This window comes from Chelonoidis abingdonii, chromosome 1 (assembly GCF_003597395.2).
Source record: "Chelonoidis abingdonii isolate Lonesome George chromosome 1, CheloAbing_2.0, whole genome shotgun sequence".
NCBI lineage: Eukaryota > Metazoa > Chordata > Testudines > Testudinidae > Chelonoidis > Chelonoidis abingdonii.
Genome location: NC_133769.1, coordinates 5,020,702 through 5,039,660, shown reverse-complemented (window position 1 = coordinate 5,039,660; position 18,959 = coordinate 5,020,702). Strand labels below are relative to the sequence as shown.

Genomic DNA, 18,959 nt, shown 5'->3' with positions numbered 1-18,959 from the left:
CTAAAAGCAGCGGATCTAGTCATAAAACCTAGCTTGGATGTAGCACTTTTCATCGCTAGATCTCCAAACACCTCACAACCTTTAATGGATTCCACCTCACACCCGGCAGGGGAGCAGAGAGGTGCTATTAGCCCGCTGTTACAGAGGGGGAACTGAAGTAGAGAGGGTGGGCTTCAGAAAGGGAGTCAGGGACCATTGAAATCAATGGGAGATAGGAGCCTAACTAACATTGGGAATCTGGGCCTAAGTGACTTGCCCTGGGCCACACAGGAAGCCTCTGGCAGAACAGAGAACTGAACCCAGGTCTCTTAAGGCTTAGGCTAAGGTCCTAATGACTGGACTGAGGTGCACGGGCAGGGCTGTGCGGGAAGCTCAGAGCTGGACTGGCAGTGGGGGCTTCAGCCCTGGGTCGAAGTGCAATAGCAGTTGTGCGAGGACAGCCTGAGCAGCTTCCTCACAGGTGTTAGGCAGCACTTCCCTCACGTCCCCACGATCTCCAGCCAGGCCCAGGGAGCTGTGAAACGTGGCTCCCATTCCTGGGAACAAGGGTGAGGCGCACACTGTGGTGTCAGTGAGGGGCCCATCCGCAGTGGTACATGTGGGGCTGATCTCAGGGCAGCTTGTTCCCTGCAGTAAACACAGATGGAAACTAGGAATTTGTCACCTTACTTCAGAGTTCCCACCAGGCCAATACTGTGGGGCTCCTTCCCCTTGCCCATCCCCACCCCACTGCAAAGGGCCCGCCTGCGGGACTCCCTCACCGAGGTGTTCTGGCACTGCACGCTGGAGCTGTTAAACCTCAGGGCGGGGACCCGCTGCTCGTTGCCCTGGATATTCAGGATACACTCATAGCCCCGCTGCCCCGACTGCGGCTGTGGCAGGTTCTTGGCTTTCAGGGTGATTGGCTTGATCACTTCCACCGGCACCAGGATCTTGTCTGCCTGGAGCAACTGAGGACAGTCCTGGGGGGAGAGGAGAAAACATGCCAAGCCAGTTAGTAGGAGGTCCATGCCCCAGACTGAGTCCTCCTGTGCTCTACATATACCTCCCAATTCCCCCTCACTCCCCCACACATTACAGGCTTGGCCTATGAGGACTGGAAGAAGCTCTATATGGAACTCCTCAGTGCCTGTGCCTTAATCAGCTGGTGGGAAACTTCTATAAAGAGTCCCTCTCCACTGGGACTGAGCACTGCTCCACTGCCAAGGCACTGAAAGAGAAAGGCTGGGTGAAGGCACAAAGCACCACCAACCTCACTAGCCAATGAACACTCAGTAGAAAAGCAAGTTCCAGCTAGACATGGGATCACGCCACAGAATGTAAGTGCCTTAAATTTGGAGGTGTTGAGATTGGGGGTTCAGGCTTCACCTACTACAAGGGGAGGGACGAATAATGGACGAATCAAAACCCTGGATCCAAATATCCTGAAATGTTGGGAAAGTTCAGCACTGAAAGGGAATCTGATGGCTCGGGACCATCTAGGAGGCTCTGTCCTGAGCTAGTCAAGTAGAGCAGCCCCCAACAGATGGGCTGCCCCTGCCTTTCAGAGAGGGAAGGAATATAACCCTCGTAGATTCTTTGGGGGCACTGGGAAGGCAGTTTGGATCAAATGGGCTCTGTGAGCATAAGACTTGCTCTACGCACACACAAGGAATTAACAGTGTGCAATTAAACTGATTTAGCTAATCCAGCGCAACTCTGCCGGTGGGCACTTTACCTGAGTTTAAACCTTAGCCTCACCAGCTAAACCAAAGCAAGCCAGGCTTAACACCCACGCAGAGTGTCCCCATACAAAGTTAGGCCAGTTATCTACAGCTGTTTAACGTCACACTTTTAGTTAACAACTTCTGTGTGCAGACAAGGCCTGAAAGATTATCATCAGGGATCTCTCACTGCACTGCCCCCAATCCTTCACACCCCCTGCCCGGATCAGAGCACCATAGGGCAGAGTCTGCTACATCAAGCACACCGTGCAATCTGGTTCACTTTGTCTTGCTTGTTCACACAAAAAGCACCTGAGAATACAATCTTTATAATTTATACGGGCAAATGCAGGTGAACCACGTATGTCCCTAAGCTATTGCGTAGGTTGCATGTAGGGGCGTGGGAAGGGGAGGTTTAGAATGACTGATGTAGGAGTGGGGAGGAAACTGGAAGGCTTGAGAGTGGGATTTATGGCTTGAGAGAGTCTGGGAACTTGTTCCTGCAGGTGCTGGGAGTACCTTACGGAGGCAAATATCTAAGGAAGATGCAGAAATGGATTCGACATGTAACATTGGCACTTATACCAGCTAGGAACAGAACGATGAGGGACATCAATGGTCACGCTGCAGTGTGAGCTGATTCTCTACAGGGGTGTGACGTTATGGATATAATCTGGCACCAAATATTGTGCAAAGGGGGTCATATAAGGTGTATAAAACCAGATTATGGGTGGCTGGTTACAATTATGGTGTCTATATGTAGATATCACCTTATAATTGAAGTTATGAGTAATGGCTCTATACTGTCTGTATTTTAAATTGTAATGGCTCTATACTGTCTGTATTTTAAATTTTAAACTCACCAGACAAGTTGGTGTTAGCTCTGACTAGCCTGCATGATGGCCCATTAAGGACCATCAGCTACACAACTGACCCACTGAGAGAAGGCAGATCCGCCTTGTAACTCAGCAAAGTATGCAGGGACTTGCCCATGTGACTCCAGACTCCATTTTGCTGTAATTTCCACAGTAAGAACAAAAGAGGTTGTTACACCTGGAAAAGTCTATAAAAGGCTGATGCCTCGTCTCCATCGGGTCTCTCAATCCTGCTTCTTACCTCTGGAGGACTTTGCTACAAACAGAAGCTCGGACAAAGGACTAGACCCTGGAATGTACTCCAGAGACTTGATTTGAACCTGCAGTTTACTCCATCACTGCTACAAACCTGGACTAAGATCTTTGCCATTGCTGTATGTAATCGACTCCATTTATCCAATTCTAGCTCTCATCTCTACCTTTTCCTTTTACGAATAAAACCTTTAGATTTAGATTCTAAAGGATTGGCAACAGTGTGATTTGGTGGGGTAAGATCTGATGTATGTACCCTCACTGCTCCCAACATACTTGTTGACCCCACCCACCGTACACCCCGCATTGGGGACATTACAGACTGTATGTACTATATGCTAACCCATAACCAAATACCAGCGTCCCCCCATACTCTGTGTGTTGCCCCCGATGACTAATGACTGACATGCCAAACTCTGTGTATCATCCTTATTTAAATATTCTCTAATAAACATATTGACCTGGGTCTGGGGCTTGATCCTTTGGGATCAAGAGAACCGTTTTCTTTTATTGGGGTGTTGGTTTTCATAACCATTCATCCCCAGGACAATGGCACTGTTAAGAGTAATGGATTCTCAACAAGGGAACAGCCACTTTGCCATCAATGAGGCTTTGCCAAGGCTGAGTTCTATATGGGCTTGAATGCACTTAGCACTGTGGCAGGGCTGGGACAACTTCCCCTAGGCATCCCTGACAGGAATGCATCCAGCCCAGCCTTGAACAAAAGGCCACTCTGGCAGCACTAAGGGGCTATACTGTTACCTTTGCCAACCAGAAAAAGATTTTCTCAGTATTATGGCTCCACACCACCCTCACCAGAGCCTCCGAAGCAGGTAGCACCTCACCTCAGGCCTGGCCCAAGGGTTAAACTGCAACTCAGTGGAAGTGAGGCAGAGTACAGCCCAATGTTATAGAGATTAACAGAAAGGCAGATAGTTGTGGGGCAAGTGGAATGGAATTGGGGAGGCTCCCAGAGTGAGTGGGCCCCAGTCATGGCTCAGTTTTGCAGAGACTCAGGGATGAAGATATCTGTTCATTTGGATCTGCCTGGGGTTCACTAGAGTTACAAATCCAAAATCTCAAATAGAAATGCCACCAGAATCCATGAGGCCACCATGTTTCTGGTGAGAATCATTCAGCCCTGTGCAGTTCTCCTGGTCTCAATGCAAATTCCCTCAGCAGGCCCCAGGTTTGCTTGAAAGCAGGTGCCCACTCAGCAATCACATCAGTGAACTTGGTGTCCGAATTTAAACTCTGTAAGGAAGCCAGGCACCAGGCACGCTCTGCATCACTTCCAATTTGATCGCTAGCCATGCTGCTTGGCTTTCATTGTACAGAGTACCTGCTTCCAAAGGCGACTGAAAGCCCCGGTTTTGTCTCTGCCTCAGTAGGGGCTCGGCACTCCAGCCAGGAGTCAACAGTGGCGAAGCTTCCCATAGAACACATCCCAAAATCACCCCCTGCTCCCACACCGCCCAGAAACCCAACCCAGTGATGGCTTCTGCCTCCAGCTACAGGGTTGCAAGTGGGGACACATTTACACAGCAGATCCTTGGGGCAGAAAGGTGGGCAAACCCTATCTATCGCTGGGGCAGGGGATTCTCTTGACATACATCAAATATAAAGACTTAAGAACCAGGTGGGAGGTTGCGGGGGGGAAGACATTACCTGGGAGTCACTCCAAGCCCCAAAGACTGAATTTTCTTGTTTCCCTTTATCCCTGTCCTCCGTATCCTGCCACCACGGCCGCTGCCACCATCAACCGCTCCCCACAAACACCGTAATCTTTCTAATAACACTTGTTTCGAGTTCATTAACAAGCGGTGGTTGCAGCAGCCCCAATAAAGGACTTGTTTGCATATAAAAAGGTTTGCGGCTCTGTTAGAAAGTTCATTATAGATAATAGGAGAGGCGAGTGCCATAAAGAGGAAATTCTCACAATGCGGCTTTATCTGATTGACCTAATGTTCTTTCTAATTGAAATTTAAAAAGGCAATTTCTTTGGATGATGTACAGTACAAAGCCAGGGCGCTCAGTTCTGGCCCCGGGTTCGAATCTACATCCAACACTTACTTCGTACGAAGTGTCAGGAGGAACTAGCTAATAACCCTAATCCCAAAGATACTCTGCGGTAATTAGTTATGGATGTTTGCTCAGAACTGTATCTTTAAAGGTAAGAAGACTGCCTGCTAGCGGCAGGGGGATTCAAGAGAGTGAAATGTACACTGCCATGGACAATACATTTCTTCTTCCTTTGTTGTTTTCCTTAATCTGAAATAGGCTGGAAAAGCAACTCTTGCTCTGTGTGTACGGAAACCATAACAGACCCATCCTGAATGACTGAAGCATGTAAGGGCCTGATCCCACTATCGCTGATTAGTAATTAATGGGAGTCTTTCCGCTGTCTCCAATGGGAGTTGGATCAGATTCCAAGAGAACAAAAAAAAACTAATCTCATTTATACAAGGCATGCATAGCAGAGTGGATCCTTGTTAATTTATTTAACTTGTGTAGTTTAATTCTATCATTTCATGTAACTCTTTATATTAAGCTAATAAGCACACACTCAAAGCTTGTAATTCGCCCTGTTGGCACAGACACCCACTGCAAATGGCTGAATTTTGCAAGTTAGCAGGTCAGTGAACAGAGAATAAAACAACCACGGATGCTATAACATGAAATAGACTCCTCATTTTGTCAATGGTAGTTTAGTTTTCACTCTTTATAAATCCTTGAGTATGCTCTAAAGCTTCAAAAATAAAGTCTTATATAAGAACAGCCATATTGGGTCAGACCAATAGTCCCTCCAGCCCAGTATCCTATCTTTCAACAGTGGCCAGTGCCAGATGCTTCAGAGGGAATGAACTGAACAGCAATTTCAAGTGATCCATCCCCTAACTTCCAGTCCCAGCTTCTGGGAGTCAGAGGTTTAGGGACACCCACAACATGGGGTTACATTTCTGACCATCTTGGCTAACAGCCATTTCATGGACTTATCCTCCAAGAAGGTCTCTAACTCCTTTTTTGATCCCTGTTATACTTTTGGCCTTCACATCTCCTGACAAGTTCCACAGGTTGACTGCGCATTGTGTGAATAAATACTTGTTTAAGTTTGTTTTAAACCTGCTGCCTATTAATTTCATCAGATGATTCGCAGTTTTTGTTCTGTGAAGGGATAAATAACACGTCCCTATTCACTTTCTCCACACCATTCATGATTTTCTAGACCTCTATCATATCCCCCCATAGTCATCTCTTTTCTAAACTGAACAGTCCCAGTCTTTTTAATCTCTCTTCATATGGAAGCTGCTCCATTTCATGTTCCTAATCATTTCTGCTTATCTTATCTGCACCTTTTCCAATTCTAATATATCTTTTTTGAGATGGGGCGACCAGAACTGCACTCAGTATTCAAGATGTGGGCGTGCCATGGATTTATACTGTGGCATATTTTTTGTTTTTTAGTCTATCCTTTTCCGAATGGTTCCTAACACTGTTAGTATTTTTCACTGTCACTACACATTGAGCAGATGTTTTCAGAGAACTCTCCACAAGGACTCCAAGAGCGCTTTCTTGAGTGGTAACAGCTAATTTGCCTCTAATTTTATATGATTAGTTGAGATTATATTTTCCAAGATGCATTACTTTGCATTTATCACCACTGAATTTCATCTGCCATTTTGACACCCAGCCACCCAGTTCAGTGAGATCCCTTTGTAGATCTTAACAGTCAGCTTGGACTTAACTATCTTGAGTAATTTGGTATCGTCCACAAACTTTGCAAACCTCACTGTTCACCCCCTTTTCTGGAACATTTATGAATATGTCAAACAGCACAGGTCCCACTATTTACCTCTCTCCATTCTGAAAACAGATTGTTTATTCCTTCCCTTTATTTCCTATCTTTTAACCACTTACTGATCCATGAGAGGACCTTCCTTCTTGTCCCATGATGGCTTAGTTTGCTTAAGAACCCTTAGTGAAGGACATTCGCAAAGTCTTTCTGAAAGTCCAAGTACATTATATCCACTAGATCCCACTGGTCCATAAGCCTTGGCAATATGAGACTTCTGTCTATCTTCTAATACAGGTCTCACCACTATAGTATGTGAATGACCCCTCTGCAGGAGCTTCTGTTAAAACTTTGCTGAGAGGTGGAGAGAGATTTCCAATTTTGTGCAGACTATGATGGATGTGGCTTAACGGAGAGCAGATTAGTGACTTTCTTCTGCATGGTTGCACCTATACACATTAATGAAGTTTCACACCTCACCAGAACACTGTTCCACCAGAGCTAGGATCTGGCCAGGATTTGGGTTGACACCCTTCCTCTTATGAAAAGCATTTGGGGATCTTTGGTGGCGATATATGATCAGGAGCTTGGTTTTAAGTGTCATGGCCAAATTGTTCCATTTTCTGGACACTAAAGGGGAGAAATTTGTTTAACTATTTTAAATTCCAGGTATTTTAATGGGAAAAGGTACCGCATCCATGAGGTTGGCCACATACATGCACCTCTCAACGTCCTCTCTATGTCCCTGGGTTCCCGATTTGAGAGAGGCAAAACCACATACCTTCACCTCTACCATCTGGCCTCACACAAAGCATTCAGGTGATGAAAGCCCCACATCCCCCCTTCATTATCTCTCTGCTCTTCTCCCCCCATTGCACAGCTCTTTTGCAGTGAGATTCAGGCAGAGGTGCCACTTAAAGCCCAGCACCAAGGGGTGAGAAACAGGCTAATACAAACATCAAGTGGATTATGAGAATCAGCATCAGTGTTGGTACTAATTGGCTTGACACTCTCACTGAGAGTCTCAGCAGGCACTGGTACCCATTTACCAGTGATACGTGCATTGGAGAAAGACCAGCAAATGACAAGTCAGACAGAGCTAGATCCTCATCCCCCATTTGGATTACCAAAACCTCTTCCTTTTGGCTGCCACTCCATACAAGACACAGCCACTAAGAGCATCTGCCTTGCCTATCCAACTGACCACAACACCCTGTGTTTTGGCTCTATCCACCGGCTCCTTCTTCTCCAGTAGGTCACATTCAGGTTTTTTTCTTCAGCATCAAGGCCCTGCATACCCTTGCCCCTTCTGACTGAGTTGACCTGATCCCTCATCATTACTATCCATCCGCTCTGCCAGGGCCGCCATCCTCAATGCCCGGTTTGTCCACTCCTCCCACCACCATCTTTATGCTTTGTTCACTCCATCTCCTATAACTGGAATCCCCCTGCTAGACTGATACCCCTGGCCACCATCACCAGACCCTCCTCATTCAAATCCCACAAGACCCAATGCCCAGAAGAAATGGGATAAAGACATTTACCTAGCGCATACACTTCGAAAAAATAAATCTCTGTTCCAACAGGCTGTGTATTAGCCTTGGCTGGATGACTGTATCTATTCACGATGATGCCTATCCCTGCCCTCCCACCTCATGTCACTGCTGAAATGAGATAATAAGTGTCATAGGGCCACTCTGTGACTGTAAGCTCTTAGGGGCAGGGACCTTGTCTTCAAAACTGTACTGTGCAGAACATGGCTAATGAATGCTGTGCCAATGGAAAGGGTTGGATTGACAGTCCTGAAAACAGATGTCTTTTACTCACAGAACAACTACTGCACGGAGATGCTACGCTGATGGGCACAGAATAGCTTGATAGAGAGGGATTTTTGCCACTGATTTCAGTGGTGCTAGGATTTCACCCAGAGAGAGAGAGAGAGGGAGATGCCAATGGCTGGATGGGCCATTCACTGATCTCCCCTCTCCAGTACTGGGGTTACAAGAGCACCAATGGTGCTGTGGTGCTGGGTCCACACGCAGAAGGGGCCCTGCCCCCTACCCCACCCCAAGGCCCTGCCCGTGCTCAGCCTCTTCCCCCAAGGGCTCCCTCACTCGCCCCTTTCTGCCCCCTCCCCCCATTGCCCCATTTGCTCCTCTCTGCTCCCTCATGCAAATGGTGGTGGGAGCATTGGGAGGAAGACGCTGAGCGGGGGCAGGGCCTCAGGCAGAGCAAGGGCGAATCCTTGGGGAGAAGAGCCCAAGCAGGGATATGGCCTCAGTATGGGCAAAGCAGGGAGTGGGGCCATGATCTGGGCACTGGGACTCACAAAAGATTAATCCGGTCCTGCCCCTCTCATCCTTAAAGCTCATCCCTCCAGGTCAGGACTGAGATAGTGGGAAGGCAGAGCAGGGGAAGTTTTCCCTTGTATTGACCCACAATTACAGGTACAGCATGGGAAAACACAAGACTTCAGTCTGTAAGGCTGGCAATCTGGCACCTTTAGACTCCTTTAAAAACACACAGCCACTCTGCCAAAAAAATCCCAGTGGAATAAACCAGTGCACTTAGGTTAAGCGATAAGCAACCCATCTCTGTACACGGAGCAGGTGGACATTGTTGATTTACAGCGCACGCTACGTTTACATTATTACACCACTAATTCTTATTGCTGTAAAATTAAATTTAAAATTTACAGGAAGGGTATCGGGGAACGTTATTAGGTTATAGAGTGGAATCAGGTCAATGCTTTGCCAGCAGGATTCCAGGCTTCATAAATTTCTGGATATACATCCTCCAAATTTACATCAGCACTGGCAGCAATCAAACTGGCTCCGAAAAGCTCAAGTGGCCAAAGCATTGTTTAATGCATCGTATATTTTATCTGTATTTCCGAGGTTTTTATAATGCCATTAGAGTGACTGAGGGAGAGTAAAAGTAATAATATATAAAAAAAAATGACCATAACCTTAAAGGCAGCTGATGAGGAGAAGGCAGTGGGATTTATGGAAAGTGTAAACATCTGCAGAGATAACAACAGAATAATTGAAGACTGGCATAACTGTGGCGACCAGCAACTCTGTCTTAGTTAAGGGTCTGTCAGGGATTCCATTACAAAGACCACTGAACGTGAATTTAGTTTTGGGTTAAAAGCTGATTCAGCCTCCGAAGCCATACAGGGTGCGCCCCTGGCGTTTCAGGGCGTACACCACGCCCGTGGCCGTCACTGTCTTCCGCTTGGTGTAGGTCACCGCATCGTGGATCACGTTCTCCAGGAAAACCTTCAGCATCCCATGGGTCTCTTCATAGATCAGCGCCAAGATGTGCTTCCCACTGCCACCGCGAGCCAACCGGCGGATCGCAGGCTTCATAATGCCCTGGATGTTGTCACGTAAGACCTCGCGGTGCCTCTTAGCACCTTCCTTACCCAGCCCCTTTCTGCCGTTGCCACGACCGGATATGTTTAGTGCTCGGGAAAGGTGCCTGCCTGACAGCCCCGGAGACTAGCCCACTATCCACAGAACAAGTACTTGTCCAGTGCCAAATTTGTCTACTGTGTTCTAGCACTTTGTGTCAATTGTCACCTGGAGGGACTACCACACTAGGCACTGCAATACTGGGGTGGAAAGACAGAAAATAAATTCAGGCTTCATAGTCCATTGTTCGGTGTTGTGACAGCCATAGAGGTGGGATGATATATGATGGTGGTTGCAGTGATGTCGGCTCCCCTGCACCAGGAACTACATTAAGCCCACCTCATTTCCCACAGGTCACTAACAGTCTTTGGATGGTACCTTGAGGTCTCTGCTGACTTGGGATGGATTCATCCCTCCGGATAATTCAAAGAGAGGGTCTTCAGTCTGGCAGCACCAACTCTAACATACAGCTGGCCAATACGTGGAGAGGCAGAGTATGCAGCCAGACTGGGGACCAAGGTACAATCCTGAGCTTGCTTCTTTGTTGTCCAGGATGGGAGGGGCTGGGAACGTGGTGCTGTGAGCATCACATGTCCTCCAGGGAGGAGCAGGGGGAAGAGCCAGTGCGCCAGGCCCTAGAGCGAGGATGAAGGGAGCACTCGATCTTACACAATCAGGAAGGAGAGGAGACTGCCACAGTGCAAGGCCATTGCCATTGGAGATATACTGGGGGAGATCTGATAGGACACCCCCATGTGCTCACACACACTTTGACAAAGTGCCAGCTGGCTGCAGTGTTGAGAGAAACCTAGGGCTACGGAGGGGGATGAAGAGAGTGGATAACATGCTCCTCTGGACAAGGGAATCCATCTCCCCACCATTTCTGATTCCATGAAGCCCCTTCATGCGCCAACTCTACATTCTTCCAACAACATGGCTTTCAGAGACAGAGCTGGGGATGAGCAACTCTCCATGGCAACATTCACCCCCTGTAACACTCTGAGGGTCTCCCGTCGCAAGATCACAAGATCACGCTGATGCTCTTCACATTACGTTATGCAGGTGTCCTCTCTATGCTGTCCAACCCTAGAGAGATAGGCTATTGGCCAGCTGGTGATTGCATGTCAGTACGACTCCTGACAAAACCCTGGGGCAGGAGACCTGGGGGAAAGTACAGAGGCTCTGGGCCTTGAGGAGAAAACACTCATCTCTTGTGAATAACTTGACATCTGTCAGAATCCTCAACAGGATTCTGATCCATCAGGATTGCATGGCCACACCCTAGTCCACTACATGAGCTGACAGACCCAGCCCCCCACTAAGAGAAATTTAGTGGCCTCCATTTCTACTCTGAAAAGGGATTGAAAAACAGTGGCGTGGCCAGTTCTCACAATTCTAACACAAGTCTTGCAACATTTTACACGTTGCTTAAAGCCCCAGGTTCTGGAGTCATGTGATTACCTGAGAATCTCAGCTTTCATTTTTTAAAAAGAACAAGTTTCTAGCACTCATGCAGAGAAAAGCTTGGAAATGAGACCAAATATACCTCAAAGGCTCAAAAACCAAATTAAATTATTTTTTAAAACAATTTATGATTTGTGGGGGGCTGACTCATGATTTTTGAATGTTTGGGCACGGCAATCCTGAAACTAGCCTCCTGGGCAGCATATTTATTGTCCCACGGTGATAGAGTGACCAGGTAGCAAGTGTCAAAAATTGGGATACAGGGTAGGGACTAATAGGCACGAATATAAGACAAAAGCCCTGAAGATCAGGACATCTGGTTACCCTACACTGTGACTCTGGTTACAAGCACCCAGACCTGCAAACTCCTCCAAGGATCTGAGAGTCAGCCTGCGTCTCTCCCAACCCAGCTGAAGTGCATTAGATGTGTACATAGGTCACGGGGCAATGGAGGTGCACATCTCTCCACCCATTGCTAGGTGCAGCTCCCGTAGCTGGAACAGTTGGCTGTTCTCTTGATAATGCGTGTGGCCGTGCTAACAGACATAGCAGTAGTGCCACTTTATTTCTGTCTCTAAACCAGGCTGCTATAACTCTGAAAGCATCCACAGAACTGAGCTGTCAAAGAGACTTATGATTTAGCCCCTTTGCTACAGATACAAACTTGAGGCTGCTTCCTGATATACCAGTATCCTGGGCTACAAACAAGACGCAAGGTGTTTAGTAGCTGAGGATACAGTAACTATCCATGAAAGGGGAAGCGCACTCAGCTCGGCCTCATGCTGAACTGACTAATGATCAATGGAAGATGATTGGGAGCAGTGTAAGCTTAGGGGGCTCTTCTAAACTCTGGTGATCCTCAGCCACTTTCTCTGGCTACTGAAAAACTCTCAGCCCCAGATGACTCTTATCCCTGATCCCCACTCCTAACGAGACTTCTGAAGGTCTCAGTGATGGATGGGTGATACAGCACCAGGTGGTATGAGGCTCTCTTCCACCCTTCCAAGAAGCCACTACAGGGCTTTATCCATCCCCATTTTCTGCATGTTTCCGAATACTGGCTGAACTGATTCGATCACTGAAGGCGTGATCAGTCCATTTCATTATACTGGGTATTTATTCATGGTCCTCAGCAACAGGAATATGGAGGCCAGAACCATACCCTTCACTACTGAAGACAACGGCAGCTTTGTCATTGATTTCAACAGGAACAGGAGCAGCCCTGCTGATGCCACAAGGAGACCCCCCTCCCCAGTGCAGGAGGATTGGATCTGGCATCCCTGTTTGGGCTGTTTATAGAGCCAAGCCCAAGACTTGAAGCTCAGACCTGGATTAAAACATTTCCCAAGGTCAGGCGGTTTGGATGCACACTTCCTGCTGGAGACGCTCTCTGATTCCTTGCAATCATGGTATGATCCCTCCTACTCTAAAGGAGGGAGCTGCACTTGAAAACAGGGACATCTCCAGGGTGCTGGTTGGCAGTGGTTAAAGAGCATCATTTCAGGAACCAGCTGGAAATGCAGTTTCACTGCATGGTGCCACTTATTCCTTTTACTTTGGCACATCCCACAGCGACCAATGGGCCCAGCTCACACCACTGATCATCAGGATTTTGCATGGGAAGAGTAAAAGGCTGCAGGACAGAGTGTAGGAAGTGATTGCACACACCGAATTCCAGGGCTGCTGCCAGCACCCCTGCAGGGTTCATGGTATTGATCTAAAGCAAGAAAACAATAAGACACAAGTGCCTCACTCAGATGTTAAAATTTGGGGCAACACTCACAACTCCAAAGGTGGGTGCATAACATAGGCAGCTAGCTTCCCTGCCCTGGAGCCACCTCTCTGAGCTCTGTCATTGCTGCTGATCTGGTGTGGAAGAGTCACATCACTGTGTTGCTCCTGAAGGTGGCTGATGGGGATGGATAGAGGCTAAATGTGCTAAGCACAGTGAGGCTCTAATTCTTGATTGGGGTTTTAAGATTTTACTGAAATACTAATAATAGGGCTTGTTATTGATCAAAAACACAAGAGCCCCTGAATGGGCTGGTGTCTGTCACAATCACAACTGAAGACGGGATGAAACACTTTCTAAAAGGCTGGGGTCTGGTCTGAACTCCCCATTCAACTGGGCTTTCACTGGCACGCTGGCAGCAGGCAATGTAAACTGCCATGGGTTGACACAAAGATGAAGCTTTGGGAGGAGACGGCAGGGGTAAATCTGAATTAGAGAGGTCGGGGAAACCTTTTTTCCCCAGCCTGCAAATATTTGAGAGTTCAACATCTCCCCATCTTGAAGTGTGATGAAAAGCAAATATCTCCAACATATTAGTGAATTGAAAGAGTGATTTTTTTTTTTGCCTCATGTTGGGCAAACTCTTTTGTTTCAAATTTGACCTTTTCTTTTTTAAACCCCCTTTTCACTCTCATTAGGTTAGCTTTCAAAATGAAAAGTTGTTTAGAACCAGAAAACTGGAAAATGTCTAAAAACAACATTACAACCATTTAAAAACTTTTTTTCCTCAATTTTTTTTCCTAATTCAGGAAATCCTTCAACATGAGCCTGTTTCGTGAACATGCACAGTAGAGACTTGTTAGAGCATCAGAGCTAAAAACTTTGGTGACTCCATCACCATGGATCATGCTGCAGCCGAGGGCAAGTGGGCCGAGCAGGACTTTCCCTGCAATTGCAGCTCCAGACTGCTCTGGGCTGGGTTGGGGCCAGGTGATGAGGCTGTCTCATCTGTGCTCTCAGAGATACCTCTGGTGCCCAGGCAGTGAGGAAGAGGAGAGGGTAGAATGGGCTTTGGTTGAGGAGCCTCAGTCTTTGAGGCCAGGTGTGAGTGGACTTCAACCCTCCTTCTCCACTGGGTCCCAGCCCAGGGCCCCGTGTATGTCAATCCCTGAACTGGGGGAAGTGGGGGAGGAAATGACTCCTCCCAGCAAGGGGTAAAAATCTGTTGCCCTGGGCTACTTCCTACCAGTCTGTTCTGTTTGCAGTGTGGCCCCTCTAGTCCAGTGTTGAATACCGCCTTGCCATGGTCCCAGGCTCCTTTGGGTAGGGCACCCACAGGTTGTTGAGGATGGGCCCCGTAATGTCTCTGGGGTTCACTCACTCAGCTCAGGTTCTGGAAGTGCCTAGGTTTCCTTCACAGTTTCCCTGGACTGGGGAGACAGTGTTCACTCCCTGTTGGCTATCTTGGCTAGCTAATGCTCCTTCCCCTCAGGCAGGGAGGCAGCAAGCTCCTGCCTCTGCACCAGCTAGCCCCGAATTGGGCCAGGTTCTCTCCTTTTGTTCTCCCTCCAGGCCTGGCATTGGCTGTGGGTATAATGGGGCAGGGCTAGCTGGGCCCAGAGGCTCTCTTTAACTTCTGCGGTGCTGGCTGGCAGTTTCTCTGCTTCATCACAGCATGTTTTCTTAATCATTCTTGTGGTTCTTTGAATCTTCTCCAATTTTTCCAACATCCTTCCTGAAGTGTTAACACCAGACCTGGACACAGTAGTCCAGACATGGTCACACCACTGCTAATATAGAGACAATAATACCTCCCTACTCTTACTCAATATTCCTCTGTTTATATATCCAAGGTCCCCATTAGCCCTATTGGGGGTAGGGTTGCACTGGGAGCTCATGTGCAGCTGATTAGCCAACATAATCCTCCAGTATTTTTCAGACTCACCCCTTCTCAGGACAGCCCCCTGGAAGTAGAGTTTACATTCTTTGTTCCTGGATGTATGGTTTTACATTTAGCCCTACTGAAAAACATCCTGTTTGTTGGAGACCAGCTCACTGAGTGATCCGGACCGCTCGGTATCAGCAATCTGCCCTCTTCATTATTTACCATGCCCCCAATTTTTGTGTCCTCTGCAAACTTTCACACTAATGATGTCATGTTTTCTTCCAGGTCATTTATAAAAATATTAAATAGCATAGGGCCAAGAACCAAGCCCAGCGGAATCCCACTAGAAACACACCCACTCTATGATGATTCCCCATTTCCAGCTACATTTTGAGACATTTCAGCGGGACAGTTTTTAATCCATTTAATATGAGCTGTATTGATTTCATATCATTCTGAATCAAAACGTCATGCAGTACCAAGTCAAATGCCTTACACAAGTCTAAGTCTCTATTACAGCAACTCTACTACCATTATCAATCAAACTTGTATTCTCATCAGAAAATGAAATCCAGCTATTTTAGATCCTTATATGGCCTCATAGCATCGAAGCCCCTTACAGTCTATAATGGGAATTAGCTCCTGCAGTGTCTCCTGTCAGTCCTCCTGGGAATTAGCTCCTTTGACCCAGAGCACCCTCTGCAGGCTGGTGCCTCACTGCTGCTGGTGCCTAACCCTGTGTCCCTCATCCTCAGGCACTGCCCCCTGGTCTCTGGGTCTCCCCACCCAGGGGAACCCCCACCTCACCTCAGTGGCTACTGCCAGTCATCATCTAGCTCCCTTTCCCTGGGGCTGACTACAGTCTGTATAAGCCAATCACCACAGGCTGCCTCTCCCTACCCTGGGCTGCACCCTGGTATCTTTCTGGCCTTTGACAAGGCCACAGCCTGGGGTTTTTCCAGGTGGGAGCTCTCTTGCCCTATACACCAGCCCTGCTCCCCTCAGGTACTCAGTTCAGCTTCCCAGCAGCCAGGCCCTTCTCCCACTAGACACAGAGAGAGACTGACTCAGCTCCTGGTCCACTGCCCTCTGATAAGGGCCAGCTGAGCCCTGATTGGGGCATGGCCACAGCTGAGCCTGCTTCCCCAATCAGCCTGGGAACTGCTTGCTCTCAGCCAGAGTCCTCTCCTGGGCTGCTTTAAGCCCTTTAAGGCCAGAGCAGGTGACCACCCCCTACAGGTATCCTCACAACACTGCTGTTAGGCAGGGCAGTGCTATTACCCCCATTTTACAGGTTGAGAACAGAGGCACAGAGAGCCTTAAGGGTATGGCTACAGTGCACACCAGGCCTGGGCTCTGAATCAGGTTTCAGCCCATGCCCTGCTCCCATCCACACAAAAATCAGTCTGACTCCGGTCAGCAAGCACTCAGAACCCAGGCCTCTGCTAGCGGGATGGGTCAGAGCTCAAGTCCCACTATGATGTGGGTCCAAGCCCTGACATTTTGGGTATGGATGCAGCTCAAGCCACAGACCCATGCAAGAAAGTCTGCGTATTTCAATACGGATATGTTGGCATGGCTGTGAGACCTGAGTCTAGAAATAGTAAGCCCTGGTTTACAATGCAGCGTGGATGCTCAAGTCCAGGCTTGGAAACACCAAGTCCACAGACCTGGGTCCCACAGACTAGGGCCGCCCAGAGGATTCAGGGGGCTGGGGTCTTCGGCGGCAGGGGGCCCCTGCCACTGAATTGCTGCCAAAGACCTGGCACTGTGGTGGCGGGTCCTGGGTGGAGGACCCCCCACTGAGGTCTCCAGGCAATTCGGCTCCACCAACCACCCAAAGGACCCAACCAGCCCACACCACCCAAAGGTCCCGGAGCAGAAGGACCTCCCGCCACTAATTGCCGCCGAAATGCTTGGGCCCCGGGCGGCTCGCAAGAGTTTCCGCGGGCCCGGGCAAAGTGAGGATCCACTCAGGCAGGGCCGCTGCAAATCCTTTAGGCAAACTGGCAGAGCCGCCTGAGGCGCCTAGTGGTTGGGGCACCTAAAAGCCCCCTCAGGTGAGGAGGTGGAGGTGGCTGGGTGGGGTGTGCGCGGAAGGTGCCCGCAATACGGGGGGGGGGGGCGCACGAGAGGACAGCTCCCCGCCTACAGCTCACTCCGCTCTGCTCTCGCTGAGACACACAGCCCAGCTGCTAAGGTCTCCCCAATCTGCGCCGCAACCCTTGGGCGGGGCGGAGATTAGAGCAGTGTCGACGGGAGGAGCGGAGTCGAGGTGGCGGACGGCTCTCAGCGGGTAGCTTCGCAGGAGGCTTCCCCAGGCAGGGTTAGCTGCTGGGGGGGAATGGGGGAGTCTCCTCCAGGCAGGGTTATCTGCTGGGGGGGAACGGGGGGCTCCCCAGGCAGGTATCTGGGAGGGGTGGAACGGGGGGGTCTCCCAGCGGGTTACTGTGGGGAGGAACGGGGGGAGTCTCCCCAGCAGGGTACTGCTGGGGGGGGAACGGGGGGAGCTCCCCAGCGAGGTTATTGCTGGGGGGGGGAACGGGTTGAGTCTCCCCAGCAGGGTTATCGCTGGGGTGAGGGAACGGGGAAGTCTCCCAGGCAGGGTAGCTGCTGGGGGGGGGAAACGGGGGAGTTCTCCCCAGCAGTATCGAAGTGGTTAGCTGCGGGGGGGCGGAGGAGAGGGGAAGTCTCCCCAAGCCGGGTTATGCTCCGGGGTGGGGGGGGAAGGGGGAGTCTCTCCCAGGCAGGGACTGCCGGGGGGGGGGAGAGGGAGTCTCCCAAAAGCAGGGTAGCTGCGCGGATGGCGGGGAAAAGGGGAGCTATCCCAAAGGCGGTAGCTCCGGGGGGGGGGGGAAGGGGGGAAGTCTCCCAGGGGGTTAGCTGCGGGGTGGGGGGGGGGGGGAAGGGGGAAGTCTCCAGGCGGTTAGCTTGCGGGGGTGGGGGGAAGAGGGAGTTCCCCAGGCAGGGTTGCTGCCAGGGGGGCTGGGGGGCACAGGGATTAGCTGTTGCGGTGTGGGGGTGGGGTAGCTGCTGCGGGGGGGCTCCCGGGTGGGGGGCTGAGTTAGCTGCCTTGGGGGAGGCGGGGTTAGCTGGGGGCGGTGCAAGGTGGAAGTTTCGCCTAGGGCGCAAAACTTCCTTGCACCGGCCCTGACTCCAGGGCCCCCAAAAAACTCTTATGGGGGCCCCTGTGGGGTCCGGGGCAAATTGCCCCACTTGCCCCCCCAGGCGGCCCTGCCACAGACCCGGGTTGACAATGCAGTGTAGACATATCCTAGGGGATTTGCCCAAGGTCACAAATGAAGTTTGCAACAGAACAGGAAATTACACCCAGGTCTCCCAAGTCCAAGCCATCCATTCTAATCACTGGATCATGCTGTCCCTGAAGTTAGTTTGACAAGATCTCTTTTCCATAAACCCACGTTAACCAGCATTAATTATACCACTCTCCTTTAATTTATTAATCAAGTCTCAAATTAGCCATTCCATTATTTTGCCCAGGACTGATATTTAACACTCCTATTATGGTAGCACCTAAAGGGCCCCTTGCACTACGTGTTGTGTGGACATGGGCTGACACTGAGTAAACTGTGAAATAGCTCTCCAGGAAAGAGGCAAAAGCCCCCTTGCTTGGGAATTTTAAAAATGGATTGGACAAAGTCATAGAAACTGTGGCACAGAGAACAGTTCTGCACAAACTGGATGACCTCATAATGTACATCTTTCCACCTCTAGTTTTGATGAATGTGCGCCCTTCTCTCTAGTATGGACTCCATTCAGTGAACATGGATACTCATCTTCAGTACTTCTGCAAAGACTTTTATCAGAGGATCTGAAAA

The 18,959-nt window shown here is 49.4% G+C and overlaps 2 protein-coding genes across 2 annotated transcripts in view; both read right to left on the bottom strand.

The window, feature by feature from the left end:
• The window catches only part of PLXNA4 (plexin A4), a 677,576-nt gene that overhangs the window by 154,207 nt on the left and 504,410 nt on the right, over positions 1-18,959 (bottom strand). Inside the window, exon 10 of the mRNA XM_032805231.2 lies at positions 762-962. Coding sequence (XP_032661122.1) covers positions 762-962 — 201 coding nt within the window. The remainder of the gene's footprint in view (positions 1-761; positions 963-18,959) is intronic.
• LOC116839338 (histone H4-like) lies at positions 9,782-10,749 on the bottom strand. Its single transcript, XM_075063438.1, has 2 exons — positions 10,709-10,749; positions 9,782-10,106 (listed from the first exon to the last, which is right to left on the bottom strand). The coding sequence occupies exons 1-2, from the start codon at positions 10,747-10,749 to the stop codon at positions 9,782-9,784; spliced, it is 366 nt and encodes a 121-aa protein (XP_074919539.1).